Raw genomic sequence first — 21,027 nt, forward strand, 5'->3', positions numbered from 1 at the left:
CTTAGTTCACCCCATGCTCATTCAGCAGATGCTGGTCCCTGACAAGCCCAATGAAAGGAGTTAAGAGAGAATAATGCTGCTGCCACCCAACAGGCACTCGAAGTGCCACAGATGAGAAATGTAAGATCAGAAACTGGGCGTTAAGAGGGAAAAGGGACAATAAGTTCCATAAAAATAATTCGATAAAACAAGTGTTAAATTCTATTTCCCCAAGTCCCAAATGCCCAATTCTTATTATTTTTTTAAGCAGAACTGCTGGTGAGGAATCACAGCACTGCAGCACTCTCCAAACACAGAGCAGCCAGGAACAGCACCTCGCTGCTTATGCTGCACATGAACGTTTAAGAAACACTAGGACAGCAACCACAGAATAGAATACAGCTGAAACACATCTGTGATATGGATTTTCTTAGGTTTTTTTTTTGACATCAAACCTTTCCTGAACTCCCTCACATGTAAAATGCATGAGCGTGTCCTTAAAGATTAGCATCTTTTTTAGCCACTTCACACCTAGGTTAGTTTTGAAGACATTAGGAGGTGCAGGGTGATGGGGTATGAAAAGCACAGCTGCAGATGTAATCACAGTCCTCTTCTGTCACACCCAGCACAGAAAACACCCCTTAAACCTGCACAGTCACTATCCAAGCCACTCTGATCCCAGTTATCCCACTCACCAGGTCAAGAATACGGCCAAAAAATACCTAGAGGTGACAGCAATTTGAACCAAATTAGAATTAGAACCAATTCAAATTTGAACCAAGTAGAACTAAAAATAAGCTTAGTTTTTACAACACTGGAGCAAAGTAATCCTGATCCTGGCTATGCTGTAAGTTGTTTATTCTATTTAAGTGTTACAGCCTGTGAGCTGTCCAGTTGGGGGTCCACCTATAAGGTTTTACACACCAATAAACCAAGCCCAGACACAACTTTTAAAGCAAGCCCCACAACAGCTTTTAGAAGTGTTAACTTTTCATTGGTAAAATAACTGCATGAGCTATACTGAGTCTACTTTCAAACAGTTGAAACGCTGTCTAAGTAAGAAACCAACTTCATCCCTCCTTTTGAAGTAGCACGAAAGGAGTGATGTAAAACAGCTGTCCACAGAAAGATCACAGGGACACCCTATTTTCTGTGTGGTCATATTGCCACATATTTCTTTGTCTTGAGATGTTACTGCTTTTCTGAAAATAATGAAAATATTCAGGGAAAGCATAAAAAGGGGAAGAAAAAAAAGCCAGAAGCTGAAGGCAGGAGGTCAGCACAGAGGAGGTCATACTTCTGAGAAGTCTCAAACACTTCCACATCTGAGCAAGAAACTTGGTGTTGCTCCTCTCTTTATGGAGACTGCAAACATAAACCAGCAATGGGACAGCAACCAGTAGAGCAAGTTAAGCAGCGCTGCTCAGGCACTATCTGGAGCCTCACAGGAAAACACAACCCCATCACCACTGAAACTGCAGTCCCAGACAATAAACTTGGATGGTATTTCACACCAGTAATAGCTGCTGGCTTGCAATGAATGGCGGTAAGAGCCTTCAGTGGTATAATAGAAAACAAGGGCACAGAGAGGAGTGGCAAAGGCATGGCACTTTGTATGGGCTCACCCATACCCTCAGAGGTTAAACAGGCTTTTAAAAGCAAGTTACCCATCTAAAACCTCAGTACTTTTAACAGACTTACAGTATTTCACCTGGAGAAGACGCAGCAACTCTGTACTGTGCTACTAATGCACAGCACAGCCTCAGAGAGCACGGATAGAGTGGCATCCAGATGCTCCAGATTTATTCCCTGCTCCAGGGCAGGTTTGACTCACTTAAACACTTCCCGAGAGAAGTTATTAACCTGTTCTTGTGAATCTCCAGTGAGACAGCCTCTCTGCACCATCCACCTGAGCCCTGCATTACAGTTAGAAGTGTTTTTTCTAATGAGTAATCTAAATTTCCCTTGTCTCACAGCTTGCACCCATCATTTCTTGTCTCAACACAGATGGAGAACAGTGCAGCGCTTTCCCATTTTCAGTATGTTTTAATGAATGCCAGTGTGCTTTCCTTGAAGAAAAAAAGACAGTCTCTTGATGTATTCCTGCTGCATAAGCTATGAGTTACCTGGCATGATTTAAACAAAAATGGAGGAAGTTGCAAAATGTAGGTGGAAACTAAAGAAGGGTGTATGGAAGGAGCTTGTATGTTCTTAAGGACTTATGAGAGAGCTTGCAGCTTCCATAAGGAGGTTAATAAAATCCATGTTGGACCACCAGCAGGTAGCGTGCTGTAAAACAGGAACTCAGACAAGCAGTAGCGTGCCACCTAGGACAAGGTGTAAACATGGGCTTTGAGAGGAGCATCCTCTGTAGATCCCAAGGTTCCCACTCTGATCCAGTTTGCTTTGTACTGTGTCTTGTGTGCATGGACAGGAAGTAGAGGTCTTTACCTTTAAATGTTACCATTTAACTACTGCTTTTGATCCTATTACCTTTCACTCTGTTTGAAGTGGCCGGGTAGTTTAACAGGAAAGTAAATGTCACATGAAATTACCTGTACTTAAAGATGGGCACATTTGTACCTCTCCACACCTACAAAAACCTGATGCTGTAACAGGCTTCATAGGAGGTAAAAAGCTTCTGAGATAAAGAGTGTAGGATGGGTATTTTTGAACACAAAGATAGAAACCTCTGGTTACAGATACAAGTCAGTGGAAATACCTCGTATTTTACACCTGGGCAGAAAGTGATTCACCCTCCACAAAAGGGCAAAAGAACAGTACAGAGGGAGGGAAGGTGATTCTGAAGATGCAAATTAAGGTTATCATCTGCAAACAAAAAGTAATTGTAAAAACACTTAAGGGAAGATGTTAAAGAACTAACAGAGATTTGTATTTATTTATTCTTTTCCTTCTAAGGGAGAAATAAAAAGTTCAGCAAGCCAGCCTGGGGAGCTGCAAAGAGGAAGGAGGTATATTTTGTGATAAGGCTCAAACAATGCTCCTGTTGAGCACGGGCACTGAGCTGGAAGAAAATAAAACCTCTGATAAAGCAAGAAATTCTGCAAAGACAGCACTGGCTCCCATAGCTGACACAGGAATGAAAAAGACCCACATGCACACACAAACATACACACACACACTTGCCAGTACAGAGAGACAGGACTATCTGCAGGCTTTTATGCACGTTTAACAATTAGGGCCTGTAGTGCTCCCCCAGAAGAGTTTATTTTCACAAAAGTTGTACAAAAAAAAGCACAGTTAAATGCTTATTTGTGAGGATTAGTTAATCAGATGGGTTTGGAACAGATGGGAATCAGATGGGTTTGAGAGAATTTTAAGTGTGCACGAAGAAAACAAGCACCAGAAAATTTGCTTTATCTCCCCACTTTTATCTTCTTTTTTAGATGCTACTTGACAGATACGTGCGCTGGTGGCAGCTGAGGGCCCTAACATCACTGTTCATCACACGGTTTCTGCAGCCTTGCCTGATCCTTGTGTAACCCTATGGACTCAAACAAGTTATTCCATACATGAGCAAGAGAAACATGCAGGGATATTTTGTGAAAAGAATTAAAACTACTGGGGGTTGGTTTGCACATGCAGATAATTTTCTACTCGGAAATGGCCCTGACCATGGCACTGGTTACAGATAAGATTTCCCAGAGCAAGTGCCACCATTTTCATTCCCTGTAGACTTGGCAGCTCTGGCATCTCAAAGGGAGAGGCCACACAGTGACTGCAGCAAGTGGAAAGGACCTTGGGTTGTATCTGTTGGGTGCCTGCAGCGTGAAACCAAGCATAACTTCAGTAAGGTAGATATGAAATTTCACAAATAAAGTGTATGAAAGCACTTAGCCATTTGCAAAGCACAAGCTGGAAATATCACCCCAGCATGAAAGAGGACAAAAGACATTTGTAAAGCACGTCTGCTAGCTCTGAAATGCTTGGGTTCGGACTCTGGGGCTTTATCCCTAATTCCCAGGTTCTTCTTTAACTGCATACCACCTTCAAGAGGAAAAGGGAACCACATACTTACCCTTTGCAAGCTGCACAAAGCCAAGAATGATGATGAGAGCCAGCGCCAGCAGCTTTGCCGCAGCAAAGGCATCCTGAACACGAGTGGCAGCTTTCACGCTGTAACAGTTCACTGCTGTGAGGAGCACTGAGGGAAGCAGGCAAGAAAAGACAGGTCAGTTTTCAGTGAAACACTTAAAACACAAAACAAATCATCACAGACTCACAGAAAACCAGGTTGGAAAGGACTTCAAGGACCAAACCTTTCTACACAAAACTAGGTCTAGCCTAGACTACATCCAGTACCACGTCCAGCTGAATCTCTGAAGTGCCCAGAGTTGATGAATCCACCACTTCCCTGGGCATTTAAGTTTTGCTAAAGCTTAAGCAAACACAAAAAGTCTCTTCCTAAAATAGAAACTTTTAAAGGCAAGGTTCTGCAGCCACACACTTCCCTATTCTGTCTCCTGTTTTGAGACAGCAGCTGGTTTGAACAGTATCCTTGGGACAAGGAGCTGCCCTGCTGCACTGGGAAGAACACTTCTGAGGGCATGGAAATACAAGTGCTTGCTGCAACCATTATCATTGGCTGCAGTCCCTGTTAAGTCGACCCAATTTAACGCTGCTATTGTGTGGAAACACCATAGTGTCAGGACAAGCTTCCAGAACTGGTATATAGTTATTTGTGTAACAATAGCACCTAAAAGGCTATTGAAGGTGTAAACATGAAGGAGGAGATGTCCCTGTCCTGACCCATTCTGCAAGCTGCGGGACATGGGTCAGTGGCACAGACTGAAAGAGAAGCCGGATCTAAGGCAACCCTCATCCTTTGGTTGGCTTGCTGGACCAGTGGGGCCCAGGATGGTTGCGCAGGATTTCAGGGATGCTCACCAGGGCTGCACACCACAGCGATGGAAGACAGGGCTGCACAGAGCAGAATAGTGCCATGGTTCACGTCTGCTCCGACTGCTCTCCTACACGATCATGCTACCTTCCCACGCACTGCCAAGCAGCTCCTGCTACCTACACATTACTCAATGAAGCCTTATTTCCTACCTTTTCTGGCCTTGTTCCCCCATCACCCTCCTCTGTTATCACCCGCTCCTGCCACTATTCAGTGTGACAGTCCTACCAGGACAGGGCTTGTCTAAAGCCATGAAGCTGCTGACTGGCCAAGTTTCACCTGCTTCAGAGGAAACAGTGGCTAAACCCTTAATGCTCTTCCAAATCACTTACTATTTTCATGCCCTGCTCTCTCCCTGCTTCCCAGAGACTGTTGCTTGTTATAGAGACAAGCAAATGTCACAGCGAGAATGACAGTGCCCCACGTGCTGGATGCCTTCCCCTCCTCTCCGTCTCCCTTGCACCCCTCGCTGCCTCCACGCCAGCTTGCACAGCCCCTGGAGCTGCTCGGGGAGGAGCTGATCTCAACCCTTCTTCTGGAGCTGGAGGCTTTTCCCTGTGGGATCGTCTCCAAGCTGGCCTCTGCCCTTGTGCAAAGGCTGCTTCCCACATCCTGCAGCGTATTTTCACAGGACCCAGCTGCCTCGACCAGAGCCAAACGGCTGCTCCCCAAAATACTCAGTCTGGACACTGATCACACTCTCCTGAGGCTACAGGCTATATCTGCACTCACAGCTTAAAGCCCAGAGAATGGGATGTAGATATCTCAGCCCTAACAGAACTCCCAGAGATATGACTGGGCTCAAGCAGCACCTTTGTCAGGTCACCACTCTCTTCCTCCAGGGGATTGCTGGTGGACACTCTGGCCTGTTCCTGTGGAGCTGAGGTGCACGGGGGGCTCAGAACAGAGTGGGAAGGTGATGGGTAAAGGTGGGAGGCAGAAATACCTGCAGTCATATGGCCTGATTACTGCCCAGCAAGACACCCAGGGCTTTAAGACCCTCAATACATGCTGAGCATCACAGGGGAAACCACAATACATCCCTACTCAGAAGCAAGGTTACCTCCAACTACACACCCGAATCCAGCTATCACACACATTCACATGAAGGATGCAGGCACCAGCACACCATGCATTCACCACCTCCCCTCTGACATGAGATGGCTGCATGGGATCAGCAGTGCCTTTGCTCTCCAGCTTCCATCAGGACCATGCACCAGAGCTGCTCACATCCCATCAGCCTGGAGCAAAGCTGCGTTCCCACAGCCTCATACCCTGCCTCCCAGCAAGGGCACAATAAACTGCAGACTGGGAAATAAAACCATGGGAGGAGGAAGGAGTATTGGGCTTTTAAGAGGGTCTTACTGGCTCACTGCCACCCCGCATCCTGCCCTGCCCGTGGAAGCAATTGCATTGGTAAGAGTTCAGGGAAACACAGCACACATCCCACGCCAGAGCTGGGAATAGCATTCCTGAGACATATGAGCACAGGCAGGCTCAGAAGCACCCATAGGCAGGCTTCAGAGAACTCGGTCTTCAGGGACCACAGTATCTGGGTCCGATCACAATGATCAGACTTCCTGTTTTTGCTGGGTGACAGGACTTGCCGGTGATGCAAAGCAGGAGTCACCAGGAAGCAGTGACACACAGGCAAGAAGAGAGACGAGTTGCATCATTCATTCAGAGGGATGTGAAAGCCTGCTACAGCCACAGCAGGACAGCAATACCCATCACGCTGAGAGGATTTAAACGTCCATCTAAAGATCAGCTAAAGGCTGCCTGTGAGGGATCTTCAGGCAGAGAAGAGCAAAGCCAGTCCCAGTGCAGCAGACTGCACATCTCAGAATGCAGTGCCTGCTTTCAGGATCATTTGCTACATGGCCCCCCCCTTTACCCCTGGGATCTGGTGTCATCTCAATATAAGAGCATTTAAAGTTCTGAGAATGAAAGAGAAGTCTTTGCAAAGAAAAGCATGCGATCCAATACATCCCACAAGAATGAAAGCCACAAGTAAATAAGAAACTTCAGATTCACCTTTTTTAATATATCATGCCTTTCAAGCTACTTTGGGAGTGTCTGGGTATTTGAAGCAGGTGAAACCGAAATGACCAAGAGCTGTTTCTAATGGGAAGCATACCCCTGTACCACACGTGCTCCTGCACAGGTCATCATGGCCTTTAGGTGACCTGCTTCAGCACCCAGCCAAAAGCAAACAGTGAAGACCCGTGCCAACAAACCTGCCACACCACCACCCACAGACGTAAAGCCATGTCCCTGGGTCCCCCCACGCTGTGCTGCTTGTGGGAGATAAGGTGCATCTCCTTAGAAAGATGTAACATGCCCAGGCTTGGAAGCTCTTCAGCATCAAGCAGGCCAGCACTATCTGCGGTTTGCAGGGTCACAGCTCCGACACCTGGCAGCAAGATTGTGATATATCTGCCTCCAACCAGCATGCTAAAAGGAACACTGTCCAGACACACAGGGGAGGAGAAAACAGAAATTAGCAAGGTCAACTTACAGCATGTCTGTGCCACAGGGGAGGAGGTGAAGGGGAGAGAAGAAAACACAGTTAAATACCACTAAAGCACAGATCACAATTCATCTACTAAAAGCATCTCTATAATGAATCCTAATGGGGAGGACAGGGAGGGAACCGAGGAGCCAGGATTCACTTCAACCAGTGATTATGCTAAAAATAAAACTCTCCTTGTTTACAGAGGGATATTTAAAGGATGAGCTAACGTATCTAAAAGCACACTTCTCCCATTAGTGAAGACAGCCCTTAGAGGTGTGACAGTGACATTCCCTTCCCCATTTAGGCATTCTGTTTCTTTGACAATAGCTGCTTCAGCCTCCACTTTAAATACTGACATTCTCGGGGCTGTTTTTCATGTTCTGGTTCTGTACAGAGTCTGCTGGACGGGCCATAGGAAGGCAGTGCTGCACATAAAAGGCAAAAGCTTTCCACTCAGCCCTAGACTGAAAAGCAATGACAGCGTCTGTATTCAGCCCTTAAAAATACATTGGTGCCACATAAATGGGCTTTGTAAATACATAAAATAACTTAGGGACAGAGACTGAACAGGGCTGAGAGCTTATTCCACGTCAGTCGTAATTCAGATCCTTCCAAGTGACAATCTCAGCTTTGCTTTTCCTACCACGTAATAATATTTGTCTTTCCTAAAGGAGTGTGGTGGAGTTACTACACTTAAATGCTTTTTCCTACAGACACCAAGATGAAAAAACACACCGAGTACTTTTTCAATAAAATTCCAAGACAAATTCCAGTGGCTGCTTCCCAGGAGACCAGAGGGCTTGGGTTTCGTAAAGCAGTTTTATTCCTTTGATCCGAGATGCTATCCCATGAAGCAGGGGCTGTGGGAGTCCTCCTGGCACGGCTCCCTTTACCTCAGATGAACTGCTCCACATGAACAACAGGGGAAAGCTGGATAGCCACAGCTTTGCTATGAATCAGGGCCATGATACAAAGCAGGGAAATATCAGCACTGCCCTAATTTCTGCAGCACCTTTTGTAAAGCTACAGCCAGTAGCCATAGTCAGAAGCCGGCTATGCAGCAAATCAGACCTCTAGCATGACCTGTTGGGGCCATTCTTGGGAATCATTCTAGGAACAAGGACTTCAGCATGACCTGATGTGACACTGCCTGTCTGATCCAGCAGCCCCTCTGCAAAGGCTTTGTATAATTGGGGTAACAGGAGCTACAAAGCAGCAGTGACTGCAGATGTACAAAGGGGTACACCCGTTTATCTTCCAGAAGCAGGGAGGATGCTGGGTTTTGACTGCTGAAGAGAGAACATGCTCACAGAGTGTTGTTAACTCTTTCATTTCCTCTGGTGACTGCTCTAGCCAACTGAGGGTGAGCATCATTTCAAGATACTCAAGCCACAGGGGAAGCCACAGGCTTTCAAAGAGAATTTTTGGCTTTCCAAAGACAACAATAGGTCCAGCTTCAATTATTTACTATGTCCTCGTAGTTCCAGCTGGCTTCAGGCATGTCACATAACCTGTTCCCCTGGCATTCACCTGCACAGTGTGATAATTTCCCCGTTACTGATAGGAACCAAGGATAAACAGACTAACACAATATAGAACCTTGCCCTGCCACAATTCACATTTTATGGGCACATTCCTTTGAACTCAAGTTCCAAGACCACTCCCAAACATGGTTTCTAAATGACAAGAGGAGTAAATCCCTACAAAGCACAGAAAGGTATCATAACAGTCCCTACACAGAACAAGTCCATCATAAACACACTCTGTCTACAAAGCAAAGGCAGGATACCGTAAACTTGCCCTGTGGGCATGTGGTTCTGCCCAAAGCAAATAGTACGCGAATGGAGCCCTAATACAAGTAAACTGGGGTTTGGCATTTATGATGCAAGAGTCTTGGCAATGATCCTACAGAAAAAGGCAGGGCTGCAGCTTTCCTGGAGTAATAGAATGTGGCCATGGATCAGAGATGGAGTAAAGACAGTGCTCAGGGAGGCTTTGTTTGGAAAAGGAAAAACACAAGCAGGCAATCCACACAGCTCTGCATAGTCATCCTGATTCAGAGGGGAAGACAGGATCCAAGCCCAACACCACATGTAACTTGCTGATGGAGTGATGGGAGTTTGCTCAATCCGAGATCTTTAGCAGTTTTTCAGGTGAAACATTTCTGAAATGAGGGTAGGAATTCTTGAACTACTGGCACAGCTGCATTCATGCTGAGTGCGAGGTTACATACGTTGAGAGCCTTGTGCAATGACACTTTTGTCCTTTAGTCTATCTCCTGTAGGTTTCCCTGGTCTTGAGCAGTAGTGCTTCCTACATAGTTCAGTATACACCTCTACAACAAGGATAAATGTGTGTAAGTACTGTACTTTAAAGAAGTAAGCTTAAATTGGTGCAAGGTAGCCATGGATCCCTATTTGTTGTATTACAGACCAGAATGAAAATGCATTGTAGCATAGGGAATTTGTGGAAAAAAAGGGGAAGAATAAAACGAAATCCTCCACCTCAGCTTCCCGACAAGAAAACAGGGACTGTGACACTGCCCAAACACAGATAGAGGATATATCATTAAATGATTCCTATTTCTAGCTCATGCATTTCCAAAGCACTTAGCCCTCTCAATTGTAAGACGATGCTTCCATTTACCATCTGCCACTGGATGATGCTGCTCTCCTTTTCACTATTACTCACAGAACAGCTCTCAGTTCCTTTCAGTTTCCCAATCCTACAGGAAAGGCTGCTCCTTTCACTCTTTATAAAGTACGGATGATAGATAGGAGTTTTCTCTTGACGGCACAAGCAGGTTTCACAGAGAGGCAAGCTGAATCCATGGGCACCAAGAAACAAACCGCAGAGATGGCTGATATGCTTTACAGGGAACTGCTGCCTAAGCTCAAAGAGGCTAGACTAAACTAAAAAGGTTACATTGAAAATAGTTACTCCACATAGCACAAACAAGGAATTACGATTTACTGACTACAGTGATTTAAACCAATGGGAAAATCAATGCCTTAACTATCCACTAAGGCAAAAAAAACCCACTTTACATTCAGCTGGCTGTGATGCTACAGTGTCTTTCAATAGTCTCAGATGTCTGTTTCTAATTGCACAGCCTAGCATGAGACATACAGAGAAGGACACAGACAGAAAAAGGCTGGGGAAATTTCAGCCTGACAGGAATTGAGTGAAGACTCATGCCCTGAAAGGTCGTACACAGAAAAAACAGAGGGAGACACTCTGCAGCTATTTTTTCAAGGACAATCCCCTGGAGAAACTTAACAGACAAGGCAATGAGTCTGTAGAAGGGAAACACTCAGTGGCACATGAAGCTGTTGGGAAGGAGCACTTGGACCCAGAGCAAATGCATCTATATTATAAATCAACTTATAATAACAAATATACCTGGCAACAGCTTACAGTTTCCTTTTTATTCTTCTTTTGCAGACAACAGTGCTGAGGAATTGGTGAATGAGAGCATCAACAAACAACAGGTAAAAGGAGAAGGCAAAGGGTTGCCCTACCACTAGAGCTTAAGACCCACACCCTAACTAAGACCAGGGGCTCTGGGTGCCTCCAACACACGGCTGCAGACACCCTGAGTGGGTCACAGCTCCATCTCTTTGTTGGCTTGCTGTTCCAGGAAGCCCCTGGTGCTGAAACCAGCTCGGAGCTGGGAGCCAGAGGAGTCAGTGACTGCAAAGTGGAACGACGGTGATATTTCCCCATGTATCACTGCTCTCAGAAGCATCCACACCCTTGCGTTTACAGAATTCTGCAAGAATAAATTAACAAGCACTTACTTGCCACCTCTCTCTCCAGAGCTGTGCCAACCACTGCAGCACAAGTTGGGGCCAAAAGGCAAAACAAGGACTGCCCAGAGGAAGAGCTCATTAAAGAATTCCATTGCCGGCAGATATTGCAGAGCCTGGATCTCAAGCCTACATAAATGCACCCATCACTTTGGTACCTAGGTTCTGTAGTAACAGTGACACAGTTTACACTAGTCAAACTGTGTGATATGTGAACTTATTAGCAAAAAGAATTTACTTTACTACTATGAAGAATTATCAATGTTAGAGGAGCTAACTCCCAGGTAGTGGGTAGGAGTTACTAATCTGTCGCCTTAGAAAGAAGCTTGTGTTTTCACTGTCAATGTTTCTAGATTACATGACGCAGCAATTCTGCAAGACAAGTCATTCTGCCATAAGAAGACAAAGTAAATATAGACTGCAATAGAAGAAAGAGATCTCTTTCTTCAGCTCCCAGCAAATTTAAAGGACCCCATGACTATCACAAGCTAAACATCTTTCCCACCATGTCCCCTTATATGAAATTCCAGACAGTTTTAGTCTGAATCACGCCACCTCTGCCATGCAGAATTCAGCTCTGTTTGCTCGTCGGCACGAAGCTGCTTTCTCGTCCATTACGTTTGATCTCTTGGCCACATTCGACACTGGGACTATGCGACTACTTGAATACTTGAAATACCTAGTGATGCTGGGTTGAATTAAACTGACCATGGAGAGTTTCTTTGAAAAAGCCTTCCCAATTTGCTCATGTCAGAAGAGAAAGACTCTGAAAGATCTCAGTGGTAATTTAGTCATTCAAATACAATGAAATTTAATGAGACATTTGTTGTGAGAGCCAAGAGAAGGGTGCCAAGAAATGCAGTACTTGCTTGTGGTTCAAATGTCCTCCAAATCTTTATCCATTTCAGAGGAGTTCTGCTAGTGTCAGAGCTGTTTTCATTAATGCTACTCTAATTAAATGCGGATTTAAAACAACAACTTCAGTCTTTCAACATTAGCCATACAGCAGGGATTCTATAAAGACCCCTTCTTTCCACTCTGATTCAGCTTAATCACTTAATCCACCTTTCTGGAGGAGAAAAAACAAAAAACCCAAACATCATCAAAGCTTCACACCTTGCTTGCCCTGGCAGATTAATTCCAAGTCGCAACGCTGCAGAATAAACCCATCTTAAACAGACAAGAATAAGATGTATCTTGTGTTGGCCTTGCTTACCATCTAACGCCTGATGAGTTGAAAATCTACCTGTAGCTTCACTTGAAACAGCTGGTCAAACAGCCAAACTTGTCATATTTAAAGCAAAACCCTAATACCAAATAAAGATGTTCCTACTTTCAACATAGACAATTTATAGCTGAAACGCTGACACCAAATATTCACTTATGGGCTACAGCTATGATCTGACAAGCACTCCAGGCATCTGCTTGTACACTTTTGCCAATCCCTGGATTGAATACCATTCTCCTCCTTGAACTCACAATTTCCTCAGGGGGGTGTCAGGCACTTACACATCTCTATGACATGGACAGCTATTAAATATGACTCAACTCTACACTGACTGCTACTAATTCTTCCACTATTAGTCTGTTCATAGCAAAAGAGACAAATGTGCTTGTTTTACTGCAACTTTATGCTTGCAGCAGGAGTGCCCAAAATATTTCAGAAGCAGCAAAGGAAGTCTAAAGACATATTAAAGAAGATTAAAATACTGCTGCTTTGGAAGTAGCAGATATTGCTGCAGCAATATTGGGGTTATTAGTGCCAGATTAGCATATATAATTAACAACTGAGAAAAGGCTTCAGAAGCTAACAGTCAAATCACTGATATGACATTGAAGATCAAAAGTAAAAATACATGCAAGTGGCAGGGTTTTATGGTGCAGATAATATTGTCAAGAAATAAGTAAATTATAATCTGTTAGGTAGCACACAGGGGGTGTGTCGCAGGCTGTGTGTAAGGATGTGCGTAGAAGAACAGTTCAGGCACTTGTAAAACACTGAGCAAGAACCTCCTCATGTCTGGAAGCAGCATTACCCCCCTCCCATCTCCCTTATCTACAGAAAATTTATTGTACCACAATTCAGAGATGTTTAACATGTAGGAAATCTGCAAATTAACAGGTGGTTATAAGGAACAGGCATGTTACCTTTTAATGGGCAATTTGAAATTTTCCTTCCTTCTCTAGGACATACACTCTGTATTAGGCTGTGCTCTGGAATATTTTTATGATTTTTTCTTAAGATTTATCAGTTTGAATTAAAAAAACATTAACACACAAGTGGCAGCCAGCTGTGAAAGAGAATCTGACCCACTTGCACTGTAAGACATCAGGGATGCACTCTCAACTGGCTGTTGTTCCTCATCACTGCTCAGGCCACTACCTGGACACTGTCTCTTCAATGGGAAAAAAAAGACTACAGGGTTAAACAGTTTTACACGATGCTTCTGCTATCTGAAGATGGTCCTGCGTATCAACAAGTTCTTCCAAAACTACACTTGCCACCTAAATATCCTGATAAAGTATGTATTTTTTAATTCAAAGACAAAATGAACTGTAGAAAACTGCAGAAAAAAGATACAAGTAAGCTGGAAGTGCAGTGAGTGTACTTTTCACTGTGATGCTTTCTCAAGACGAAAAAAGTGGAGACAGGTGGATTCTTATTTATCTATGTAGCCTTGAATGTGCACCTGAGACACTGGGTACAGAATCCTTAGTAGTTTAATTCTTTGTCATGTGCAAAGAACTACTGATATGGTAATGCAGACATCATCAAAAATGCTATGTCAGGACCAAGTAACCGTTCCTCCACCACCTACTGAATTTACAAAACTGGTTTAGATTAAATCATATTTCGGGGAATTCAAATTATTGTTCTGTTTTCATGCATATAGAAGAATACTCAGTTTCACAAACTAATTTTTTTCTGTTCAAAAATGCTTGGATACCAGGTGCACTTTGTGTTTGCTTTTGCGTTTATGATTTTTCAGTTTTGAAAGTATCAGCCCTCCAATCTCTCAGCTAAAATAACATGCTCAAATTTATGAGTTACCCAAGTAACCCAGAGCCTGAAAAGTATTAAGGCAGATTACCTGTGAATTCTTACAGCTAGGGAGCACTGGCTGTTCTGTGGTGAACAGCAACAAGCAACTTGACCAATCTTGCTGCAGTAAGACTTCCCTGTAGAGAATTCCCATGCTTGTATTTGGCAACCATAATATGCATTCATGTTGTCTTATGGAAGGAGTAGTCTTGCATACCAACTGTCTGTAGATTACAATCTTGATTTCAGAAAATACCGATTTGGAGTTAAAGTCTACTTACCACCCACGCTGTTTTCCTCAGCACCTTAAGGGGAACAGAATTCCTTACGCCAACTATTTCTTCTTTCTTTCAAGACTGTGATTTATTTAGATTATCTTAATGTCTAGGAATTCCATTTCTATACTTCATGGTGGCAAATACTGAACAACACATTATTTATTGATCTGTTCGACACCAGTAACACTGGAAATGGAAACAAGTAACTTCTGTCATTTCTCTTACTAGAAACCACACAGCCAATTGCATTTTACATGGAAATACAAACTGAGGAGAATATAGCTGGTACTGTTCTAGATGACTGGGTTTTGGCTGTAGGTCAACTGTATTCCAGCCCAGAGCCCCAGATTCCCCTGTTGCTTCCTGAACTGTTCTTGTCTTTGAGATAACTTATTAATGGATGAGCATATGCACAAATAGGTCATTTTCCGTACCCTAGGGCTCTAGAAAAACTGTAAGTATCTCACTGGATAGGAGTGTGTTTGCAACAACCATGTAACAAAGCTGCTTGTTAGCCCATTGAAGTTTCGTGTGACTCGCTAAGTCCTTGGACCAGCTTTACTTCATTTATTGTTCCTAGTTCATGATGTGGTTTTGGCACCAGACAGTTGAAAAGCTAAGTCCAGAAATCAAAGTTACAGAAAACTAACTTGCTGAAGGCAAGGCCTGATGAACCAACCTTTTGTAGCAAAGCACACAAACAAGAACTTAACCCAAAGCATAAACAAAATAGCAGCCAGCGGTGCAGGGGAGAGTAAAGTTTAAAGAAGAAACACATGGAAATGAAGCAGATTTCCAAAACTGGCAATTCTTTCTTTGGGTTTTCAAGATAAAGGCTCAAGAACAAATCCCACTTCAGGAAGCCTACTAATTGCAAGCAAAAGAAAGTTGGAGACGCATTACTTATTGGAGTGGGAATGAGCCGCGGCATCAAGAAATCTCATGCTGCAATCTGCCCTGCCAGTGAACACATCCCGCCACAGGCAGGTCTGTTTTACCCCTGTATTTGTCTTCTGAGCAGCAAAATGAGAACAGGGAGACCTCATCCTACCTATTTTGGGAAAGATCCAGAAGATGAAAAGTACCTTAATATTACAAATGTGTTCTCAAAGGCTTTGTCAACTACAGTATGTTCAGCAAAACTTTGATCTAAAGCAGTGACAAAGTCCATCTAATCAATGCTCTAATTCCATTAGCTTCTCAGCAAAAAATGTGAATGCCACGTGCATGGATGCCCCTTTTCTCCATGCCACTGAGGAAACCATATTGCAGACTGGCAGGAAAGCTCTAAAACCAGATTTTTCATAAGTTGTTGCCTGAGGCAAGAAACCAATCAGCAGAACTATAGTTGGATGACTGTGTTTCCTTAATAAACTTTGATTAAAACTTGCCTGGAAAGTCCACATGCCTGTCTACTTGCCCTAACCTTCCTGAAAATTGATTTAGGGAATAGGGAAGTTTTCATCTTGCCCAAAGAAAGTACAGTTTGCTGCCCTACCTTTTATTATCTTACTCTGTCTACTAGCTGGCCATATAATGTATCTACCAAAGACTCAGGGGGTTTGTGTATGAAGACATTTACAGACAATCTATCTTCACATAACAACCATGTGCTGCAGCTTTTGAATGCCTGTGATCCTCAGAGGATGAAGGAATCTAACACAATGTCCCCTTGGACAGCACGAACAAACAACTTCCCACACTACCTCAAAAAACCCGAAAGATTACCAGACTGTAACTTCATACACCAAATATATGTTGCATAAAGCCCTCACAAAAAAATTACATCTTTTCCCAATATACATCTTTCCAATGGCACAAAGAACTAACAGTGGAGTACAACATGGACTAGATAGGAAATGAGGGAAGAAAGGCAGAAAATGGTCTTGCATTTAAAGGATGAAGAATTTGGATGGGGTGACACTGCAATAACGGAAGGAACAGAAAATGAGGCTTCAGTGACAAAACTGCAGACCTCAAAGTACCAGAAATACGATAAAAACTGCAGCAGGCGAGATTATCTGTGTGTCACGGCAAATATCAGTGGTCCTAAACGCATCACAGCATGACTGAACTTCTCCACAAGGCAAATTCTCATGAGATAGAACACTTGCTAGCAAAAAAACACCAACAAAACAGGTTTTAAGCATGGTATCAGTGCACATACAGCCGAGAATCATCTAATCTCACAACTGGTGCTGAAAACAGCCCGGCACAGCAGCACAGGCCACGTTCAGCACCAGCTGCTCACGACAGATAATTTCCCAACTGCACGTTATCCTCACCTACCTCTACATATAAATGCCCATCCTGGTTTCCGCAGCACCTCAGCACTGTGGTGATGAAAGGGGATTTATTTTACCCTGCATCAACACATTCCCAAGGGACAGCATGAGGAATCCCGTGCCAGAACACAGTCAAAATGCGTGCTGCATTTATCACACACTGCTCAGTGCATTCAGAGGGATCAGATTGGTTTGCCAGCCTGTAACTGGTATTTTGGACATTTTTTACTTAATTTATTTGGGATGGGAACGTATTTCCTACTCACGCTGTTCCAAAACAGCCCCCCCCCTCCCCCCCCCCCCCCCAAAAAAAAGAACAGCAGGAAGCCAGTGTAGTGCAGAAGAGATTGTTCATCTCCTATAAAGTGATGTGCTTAAAGGCAGCTGGCTGTTCCGGCAGACTTATGGGGGAAGGCAATGGTGAGCACAGATCCACGTGGGGCAGGCAGGACAGCAGAGGGTCTGCGGGTACTTACAGACACAGAGACAGGCCACCAACTTGGCAGCCTCGTCGGGCACAGGGCAGGTGGGGAAGACGGGCTTGAGTAGGTAGGTGGCGAAGACCAGAGCCACGATGTACTGCGATGAGGGCCGGATGATGAGCAGCTCTATCCAGAGCTTGAGGAAAGCGGGCAGGGAGCCGTACACCTCCAGCATGTAGGCATAGTCCCCGCCGGACTTGGTGATGGTGGTGCCTAGCTCAGCATAGCAGAGGGCACCCACGATGGAGAAGGCCCCGCAGACGGCCCACACCACCAGCGACAGCCCCGGCGAGCCGGCCTCCCGCAGCACGCCGGTGGGGGTGACGAAGATGCCGGAGCCGATGATGGTGCCTACGATGATGGCCACGCCGTTGAGCAGCGTGATGGAGCGCTGCAGGGTCACCCCCTCGCCCTCAGCCGAAGCGCATGGCGAGGGCGAGCGGGCGCAGCCGTTCTCTTGCGCCCCGCCGTCCGCCGCCTCCAGCATCTTCTCCATCACTTGCTTCTCCTCTTGCTGCGCCAGCGAGGAGGCCGAGCCCGCCGGGCTCCTCTTCTTCACCGCGCTGTTGCTGCTGTTGCCGCCGCTGCCCGACATGGCGGCACGGTGCAGAACGCGGACCGGAGACGGGCGGCAGAGCGAGACGCGGAGCGGGTGGCGGAGCGGCGCGGCGCTCCGCCGGCACCATGCAGCCGCCCCTTTTGTTCCGGTGGCGGTGGGCGGCGTGCGCTGTGAACCTCCCGCCTAGGCGGGGAGCGGGGACCGGCCGCCTTTCCGGGAGGAGGAGAAGGAGGAGAGGGAGGAGAAAGGGAGGTGTTGCAGCTTGCGCGGGCAGCCGCGGGGTTCGTTCTCCCCAAGTGACCAAAGAAGCGTGGCGAGGCCAAAGCGCTTCTCCCTCTTTCCTCATCCCCCAGCGCTGCGGTTCCTCGCTATCAGAAGGAGGTTTGTGACCGCTCCTTCTCCTGCCCAGACTGGGCTGCGTGCTCCTATGAAGGAGAGCGGTCTGTGCATGTGTAAACCTAAAATACAGCAAAATCCATGTTTCCCCATTACCACGCTGTCAGCCCCACCTGATTTCAGTGCACTTGCTGTACTCCCTCCTCTTGTACACAATCACAGGCCAAGGCACTGTCACTGCATCATCTGCATTTCTGCAGACACTGCAGAAATCCGCCTGTCATTTCGGACACCGAGGTCACAAAGGAGATAAATACAAATAAATAAATTCACCAATCTGCCAAGCAGGCAAAAGAACTTATATTGCACTACCTCAAGTGAAGGCAGAGGGTTTGCATCCAAGGAGACTTAACTGGATGCTTCACAGTAGTGCCTAAGGAGCCAATCCCTTAGCAAATTTCAACTCCTTGTCCTTGTGGGATTCAGGGGCTAAAGGCTGGAAGCCCTGATTCTCAGTGATTGTTCCCAGTGAGAGGTAGAAGTGGTACCTTGGAGGAGGTGTGTCTCAGCAAGTGGTTAGTTGGTGTCACACAAGTTGCGCCCAAGCTCTGGAGCCCAAGGCTGGTGTGTCCATCCTCCCTGGACCATCCTCTTTCCCTGCAAGCCTCAGACATGCTTCAGTACCGACAGCACGGTGTGTTTCCTGCAAGATACCTTGAAGAAATGCACGATATACATTCTGGGGAAAGACTGAGCATTTTAGCAACATTTTCAGGTACCTGGCCCTGGTAATTGGCATCAAGACCACTGCCAACCATGACAGGGACCTCTGAAGCGCTGATCAGAACCTGACACCTGGTGGCTGGTAGCCCCAACAGCCCAGAGGCCCGAAGCTGCTCACTGCTTCTCTGGTTATATCAGCACCCGTACTGTGGAAGAAAGCTTAAGACAAAAATTACCTTTGCATAGAGCACGTTTTTTCCGATTTTTAGGGAGATAAATGGGATTCTGAAGAGATTACAAAGACTATGGCAATAAATTAAAAAAAAAAAAAATGCAAAAACTCTTCATCACACCATTTTCCCAAAGTCTTCTTTTAGCTTGCAAGCTTAACATTAGCCTTAACACAGAGGCAGGACAGCTGTAACCTAACCCGATTATTTCTCAATGTAAGATTTACCAACATTTACTTGTTACTGTATTTCATACTTTATCCTAGGGAAAAGGTTCATAGGACCATAAAAACTGGACAAAAAAAAAACACCAAAAAAAAAAACCACCCCAAAAAATGCAACCCCAGGTACCTACCCATATCCAGGATATGGACAGGATTGGAACGAAAATATGATGTATGCTTCAGAGATTTTAGGATGAATGCTCAAACTTTTATAGTTGGGTGAACAAAATTGTTCAATGGATTTACCTCACTAGCCCTCTACACGAAGTTCTTCCCATAAGGCAAACTAACCGTTTGAGGATTGGCATTTTACACCTCATAGTAACCTAATTTACAGAGCTTTGCATTAACTTTCCCAAGAATGGGACCAAGTGACCTTTTTCTTCCTGCATCCAGTTCCTCTGAAAGGGAGTTTCTTAACAGACTGACAATTAAGAATTTGCAGGCTTCAGTCTCAGTTTTGCCACCATTTCCACCTGGAAATTCTGAGGTAAGTAGCAGTGGAGCAGCAGCCACTGAACTTCCATATTTGAAGTCAACCACATACTTGACTGTCTTGCAAATTAATCCATCGGCGTTAATTCTGCAACCGTTTCTTCATTTGTACTACTAAGGAAATACAGCCACGGTGTTAGGGTGTGTTCACATAGTGCTTTGTATCTTCAAAGCACTTCACAAATGCTAAGTATTATTATTTGTTCTAACCATGAACATTAACTCTCTTCAGGCCCCCAAGTTATTCTGCAGCATCTTTGAAGACTATTGGATTATACAATCAGTTCTCCATATGCTAATACTCAGGCACTTCAAGTTTGTCACATCAAAAAGAAAGCAGGAAAGAATTATTTGTCAGAAAGACAAATAATTGCCAGTATCAGAAGTAAATTGGCCATTTGTTAGAAGTAATGTGAATGTTCTTAACCATTTATCAGAAAGCTGCCTTAATCAAAATTAAGACAGCCTGCTGGAACCAAATAACCCATTTCTTTACCAAACGTCTCAGCTATACTAATACTAGCACTTACAAGGTTTTTTGTTGAGTGCATGGGAAGAGAAGGAAGCTTTTAGAATCCTTAAATAGCAATAAAAGTGGAGCTGGCCTCACTATTAATCCGTGCCGCTCTTTTTTTGATACTGAAATGGCTTTGCCTATCACAAAATGTTCCAAACAGCACGGTTTGGGAGGCCATATATAATAGTATTGTCTACAATTATTTCAGGAGGGAATTTCCTAACCAGGAATGTAATCTACTTTTCCCATCAAAATAAGTGAAAACATATTTGAATGAATTCAGCTAAGCATTTCCATAGGATAACTAGACTTCAAGCATGGCTGAGCAGCGAGACAGACCACACTCATTTCACCTGATTAGCCAATCCTTATCACTGAAAGTAACTTATTTTACTCAAAGGTTTTGAGGGGGTTATTTGCCAAAATGCTTGTAGCCACAATCACTAAAAATGAAACTACACACATCAAATCAATGCTTAGTTTTATCAAGACTGATCAGACAACAGAAAAAGGAGCTTAGTTGACAGGTCGGGTTTAATGATCAGTGGCAAATGAATGAGTTCAGCAAATATCCTCAAAATCCGGAATGCCATTTTAGATGGCATGCTGCATCTGGCTGAATGTAAGAAAT

At 44.7% G+C, this 21,027-nt stretch overlaps 1 protein-coding gene across 1 annotated transcript in view; it reads right to left on the reverse strand.

The window, feature by feature from the left end:
• Nucleotides 1-18,171, reverse strand: part of SLC7A5 (solute carrier family 7 member 5) — a 36,770-nt gene extending 18,599 nt beyond the window's left edge. The window contains exons 1-2 of the mRNA XM_057423503.1: nucleotides 17,307-18,171; nucleotides 4,019-4,144 (exon numbers count right to left, since the gene is read on the reverse strand). Coding sequence (XP_057279486.1) covers nucleotides 4,019-4,144; nucleotides 17,307-17,907 — 727 coding nt within the window. The 5' untranslated portion in view covers nucleotides 17,908-18,171. The remainder of the gene's footprint in view (nucleotides 1-4,018; nucleotides 4,145-17,306) is intronic.
• Nucleotides 18,172-21,027: the final 2,856 nt, after the last annotated feature.

This window comes from Pezoporus wallicus, unplaced genomic scaffold, assembly GCF_028554395.1.
Source record: "Pezoporus wallicus isolate ANWC-B61680 ecotype Strahan unplaced genomic scaffold, APGP_CSIRO_Pwel_v1 contig_10160, whole genome shotgun sequence".
Classification (NCBI taxonomy): Eukaryota; Metazoa; Chordata; class Aves; order Psittaciformes; family Psittacidae; genus Pezoporus; species Pezoporus wallicus.